The following is a 5,157-nucleotide window of genomic DNA, read 5'->3' as shown; positions in this document are numbered from 1 at the left end:
TATGATAATGATAATAAACAAGACATTTATTTTTCATACTCATTTAGGGGAAACGAGATAAGTTAGTTTGCCCTACCCAATGATGGCCTTTCTGAAGGAATCTCCATTCACTGCATAGAACTGGATAGGCTGTTTGATCTGAGGATTTTATACTCTTAATTCATAAAGAGAATTCTCTCTGAAGAGAGTGGTCAAAGGGTGAGTCTTTGTGAGCAGCTTCGCTGGTGCACAGACAGACTCCCTCTCTGAGTGAAGCTTTTCCCACATTGGCCACACAAATATGGTGTCTCTCCTGTGTGGATTTTGCCATGCAGGATACAATTTCCCCTGGTATGGAAACTCTTTCTGCATTGTGCGCAGGCATAGGGTTTCAGGCCTGTATGGACTCTCATGTGAACAATTAAGCTTCCTTTCTGACTGAAGGCCTTTCCACACTGATCACATCTATAGGGCTTCTCACCACTGTGAACTCTTCTATGAACAGCAAGATTACTCTGATTTCTGAAGCTTCTCTGACAAATAGCACACTCGTAGGGTTTCTGTCCAGTGTGGAGCCTTTCATGAACAGCCAGACTACCTCGTTGACTAAAGCTTTTACCACACTCCTTGCACTGATAGGGCTTCTCTCCTGTGTGTATTCGCTGATGTGTAACAAGATTGCCTTTGGCCCTGAAGCTTTTTCCGCAATGGTTACACTCAAAGGGCTTTTGACCAGTGTGGATTCTTTCATGTAACGTTAGACTACCCTTTTGCCTGAAGGATTTTCCACATTCCTGGCACTCATAGATCCTCTGTCTTACTCCAGGTGAATCTTCATGTAGTGTCTTAGGATCTGTGGATTTTTGTTCCAGCTTCTCTCTTCTGAAAGAATTCTGGAAATCCCAGCTTGAGGATCCTGTGGCCTCAGAGTGATCATATTTGTGGTGGGCTTCTGTCATCACATCTGGTAAAATGAGAGGAAAGTCATGTAAAATGCACCAATATGCTGAGTGAGTAGAACAGAGAAAAAGAAACAATGCTCTGAGTGTTCATTAACTGCCAGACATCATACTGTGAACTTTGCATAGATAATTTAATCCTGAAAACAATCCAATGAGATTGTTACAGGCAAAGAAATGAGAGCACAGGGAGGTTGTCAAAGGTCATGACAACCTTTACGCAGGTAGGTATGCGTAAAGCTGAGATTCAAACACAGGCCTGCTCCACAGCAGTGTACTGCTTCTATATTGTTTTATTTAGCCTCCCAAATAATCTTTAGAAATAGATGTGAACATCTCCATTTTCTAGATAAGAAAACAGACTCAGAAAAGTTAAGAAAACTATACAGGATTACATAGAGCCCCATACCCAAGTTTTATCTGATTCCAAATAGGTGTGGATCCAGGTCGTGTAGGGCCTAAAGCTTTAAAATTTTGGAGGCACTCCATCAAAAAAAATATATATAAAAGTAAGAACAGGGCTTTGAAGAGACCAATACAAGTGAAGGTTCCTGAAACTTAGATTTCATTAGCTTCATGAGAAATTCACTTCTGCACTAGTCTGCTCTCCTGACAATGGAGTAAGCTCCATGACATCTGAAAATATGTAGTAGAATCCTTGGTACTTTACACCTATTATCTCTAATCTCCGCAACCCTGCAGTGTAGAGCTTATTGTCCCATTTTACAGATGAAGACCCTGAGTTTAAGGAAGTTAACTAACTTATCTGATATCACAGATTAAGCCAGAACAATTATATAATCTGATCCAAGGAAATTTTTCCTTTAAAATTCATGCTATTTCAGTCACTAAGCTGTGGTGAAACCAATTTTGGTTTGGAAATTATTCTCAAACATTTCCTATGCAGCTGACAGTATTTTCCAATATTGCCTTGCACCTGAACCCCCTACTGCCCTTTAAATATGAGTCCATTTTATCACTATTAACAATTTTCCTGGAGTCATCCTAGGAGATTTTCTCAGTGTTCTCCTGCCTTACTTTTCTTCACTTAGTGACTGCACTGAGATTTAAAGCTGTTCATTAATTCTGATAGACTACCTTAAGTTTACCTCCATCAGAATTGTTCTGCAGTTTCTACTGTTATTTCTAACTCCAGCTTGCAGGCTTTCCTGTAACCTCCAGAACAGTGAGCTCCATCAAAGGAATGTCTCCTCTGCTTTTTCGGCCTGCCGACCAGTGCTGAGGACAGGGGCACTGAATATGTGAGCTGAGAGTAACCCAACAATCAACCAACTCACTCACTGAAAAATGCTACATTCTGGGCATATCTTCCATGACAGTCCAGCAGGGTAGCTGTTGGAAATCCAAACATATCCACTCCTGCTGTATGAGCTTAATCACCACTTCTTCATATGATGCTTCCATCGGCTGTTCTTGAGCCCCTGGCGAGGAAAAAAAAATCAAAAATCAACCAACCAACCAAAAACAGGAAAGGTCAGGAGAAGTAATGAGTGAACAGGATAAAATCAACAGGAACTCCAGTTTGGGGTATGAGTAAATAGAAGACCTCTGGATTGCCTGATGTAATATTAGTCACCACCTATAACGTAACTGCAAAATAGGCTGAAAAGTACCATGACCACACACAAATGATCCCAAGAGGAAGCAAGAGGTGGAAAAAGAGAGAATACATAACAGGTATCTCTTCCTGCCATAATGGTCATTTCTATTTGTTCCTTAGCCTTGGTATGTAATTGGTGTTTTCCACTTCTTCCATTTTCTAACCATTTGCTATTTTGGATAGCCTCCAAAGAAATTCAGAATCTAAAAACTCAGCATTTCAGGCTTCATGATTGGTTGTATGATGGAAATGGCTCCAGGTCTCCTCTCCAGTTCCCTCTGGGTTATAAGGACAGAATAAGAGATTGCATATGTTACCTTTAAGTCATTCTTAGGAGAGTCCACATCCAGACCCTCCCCTCTCCTATTCTTCAAGATATGAAAATACCAGTTTGGAGGAAAGTATAAATACTTGTCAATACTTAGAAAAGACCTACTTTGAACTCCAAAACTGAGCCCAAGGCACTCTAACTAGAGTGAGCAACTTGCCCAAATTCTCAAAGTCAGTAAGGACTCAAGATGGAAGATTCAAATCTAAGGTTCTCTGGATCCAAAGCCTATGCCCTCATACTATACAATTCTCTAGTTCCTACTCACTAAGGAGCTGGTGGGAATTCTTATAAAATGGAACAGAATAGAACAGGGCTTGATCAGACTTTACGCTACTTTTTCTAGATCCTAGGAATACTCTTGCCCTATATTATCCTTTCCCACTTTTATTTATTTATTTATTTATTTGGAATATTCTCTTCTTACTTCAGGACCCTAATTACTGAATTCTTACACTTTATACCGTGGTTCAATATGCAACCTTTGTTAATATATTCCATTAAAATGCTGGCCTCCTGATTTAATGAAATAGCAGTGTGATGCTATAATTCTTCGTTTTGTTAATTGAAACACCTGGTCTTCTTGTCAACTATATATTCTGCTACTTGTGATGACTGGAGAGGCATTTTAAACTCTTATTGGAGGTCTCATCTCCAATTTGGAGTACAAGCTACAAAGGAATCCCCTATCACACTGCCAGGATGCTACAGGACATTCATTTGGAAGTTCAAGGTGTCACTGCTCAACAACTGCACATCCACCAAGAGTCAATGGAAAGTACCTGGCACCTTCTACCTGAGGCTGGACTCTCTTCCTGGGGAATTCAGCAAATAGAGTTTGGTCAGAATTATTGGGTAGTTTGGTCAGAATTATTGGGTAGAGCTCTGCCTCTCCACATACTGTGAGCTCTTCAACAAGTGAACAACTCAGCTGTGTCTAGGGAACCTCCTTGATTAATAAAGGGAAATTGTCTTATTTTTCTCCCTAGATCATATGTCTGAGGAATTAATTTGTTGAAGATTTTAGAAAATGTGACTTTATGATAGAAAATATTACTTTTCCCCTCAGAAAGGCTATTTATCCTTTGGAAAAGCTCAGAATTAAGCTTTGAGAGGCTTGGCCCCCCACTTCCCCATGTGACCTTGGGCACGTAACCAAACAGCCCTGACTCCATTTCCTCACTTACTAAATAGGTTAATAACAGTGTCATATCAAGTAGCTCCTGGGAGAATAAAAGAACCAAATGTGAAGGGTCTCTGACATGACCTATAGATATAAGACCTAAAGTTGAAAGCCCTCAAAGGAGAGGACGAAAACAGGGGGTGACTGATGTCTCCGGAACCTCATGGGGGAGTTTCAGGATTAGGAGATTCTGGGAAGAGGTGATTATCTTCACACAGCTGAATCCACTTTGTCCTTTCTCCCATTTACCCTCCCTAGAGAGACTCCATGTACCCTGTCCATCTTCTGAAACCCTCACAGCAGGCCCCAGGTACACTTGCCTATGGCCAACCCCTCCAGCGTCTCTAGGGTGCAGGACCTTCCTCGCCCGACCTGCAGAGCGGCGGTCGGAGGGGCCCTTGCTTCTCGTGGCTGACTCTCCCTCCCGCCTCGTGCCCCTCAAGCCTGCACTGTGTGCCGGACCTCAGCACTCAGCTCTCTGGTCCAGCTGGACCTGTCTCTGCGGGCCGCAAACCTCTCCCCAGCGGGTGGCCTCCCACGGGTCCCCGGACGACCTGGCCTGCTCAGGGCCGCGGAAGGCACGGGGGCGACGGCATGCGGGCATGGTCCCAACTCGCCCAGGCGCACTGACCCAGACGGTGGCCTCACTCACCACAGCGGTGCGCGCCCGCAGATAGACAAAGGCCGGCGCGGAGCCCACAGCAGCCCCGACGCTAGAGGACTAGACTACAACTCCCAGGAGGCTCCGCGCTAGGCCCCGGGCCTCGGCGGCCCTGACTTTCCGGAGCACTGTGGGAAACGTAGTTCGGCGGCGCACTCACCGCCCTCAGGTACCCGCTCTCTGCGGCCCCCAGCCTAAGGCGCGCGCGAAGTTTTCCGCAAAGAGCCTGGGCAGAGCGGGCTTTCTGGTGAAGCCGTCCACTGAGCCAGGAACTCGGGACTCTAGGATTCTTGCAGGGCACCGTGGAAGGAAACAAAATCTTGAGAAGTCGGTTGATAAAGTCTTAGATACTTCGGGGTTATATGCTGACCCAGTGCATGAAGAAAGACTGCATGTTCTGTAATTAGGGCTTTGAAGCAAAGAGCA

General features: G+C 44.1%; 1 protein-coding gene across 3 annotated transcripts; it reads right to left on the bottom strand.

Moving 5' to 3' along the window:
• Positions 1-4,802, bottom strand: ZNF32 (zinc finger protein 32). Of its 3 annotated transcripts, none has more exons than XM_011385296.2 (3): positions 4,723-4,802; positions 2,241-2,380; positions 1-943 (listed from the first exon to the last, which is right to left on the bottom strand). In XM_011385296.2, exons 2-3 carry the CDS (start codon positions 2,308-2,310, stop codon positions 192-194), a joined length of 822 nt encoding a protein of 273 aa, XP_011383598.1. In that variant the 5' UTR covers positions 2,311-2,380; positions 4,723-4,802; the 3' UTR covers positions 1-191. The 3 variants fall into 3 exon arrangements, with proteins under 3 accessions (XP_011383598.1, XP_011383599.1, XP_023381823.1); XM_011385297.2 differs by having other exon boundaries at positions 4,625-4,744; XM_023526055.1 differs by lacking the exon at positions 4,723-4,802 and having other exon boundaries at positions 2,237-2,380.
• Positions 4,803-5,157: the final 355 nt, after the last annotated feature.

Source organism: Pteropus vampyrus, unplaced genomic scaffold (genome assembly GCF_000151845.1).
Source record: "Pteropus vampyrus isolate Shadow unplaced genomic scaffold, Pvam_2.0 Scaffold681, whole genome shotgun sequence".
Taxonomy (NCBI): domain Eukaryota; kingdom Metazoa; phylum Chordata; class Mammalia; order Chiroptera; family Pteropodidae; genus Pteropus; species Pteropus vampyrus.
The sequence above is the reverse complement of the archived record's forward strand: the minus strand, read 5'-3'. Positions and strand labels throughout refer to the sequence as shown.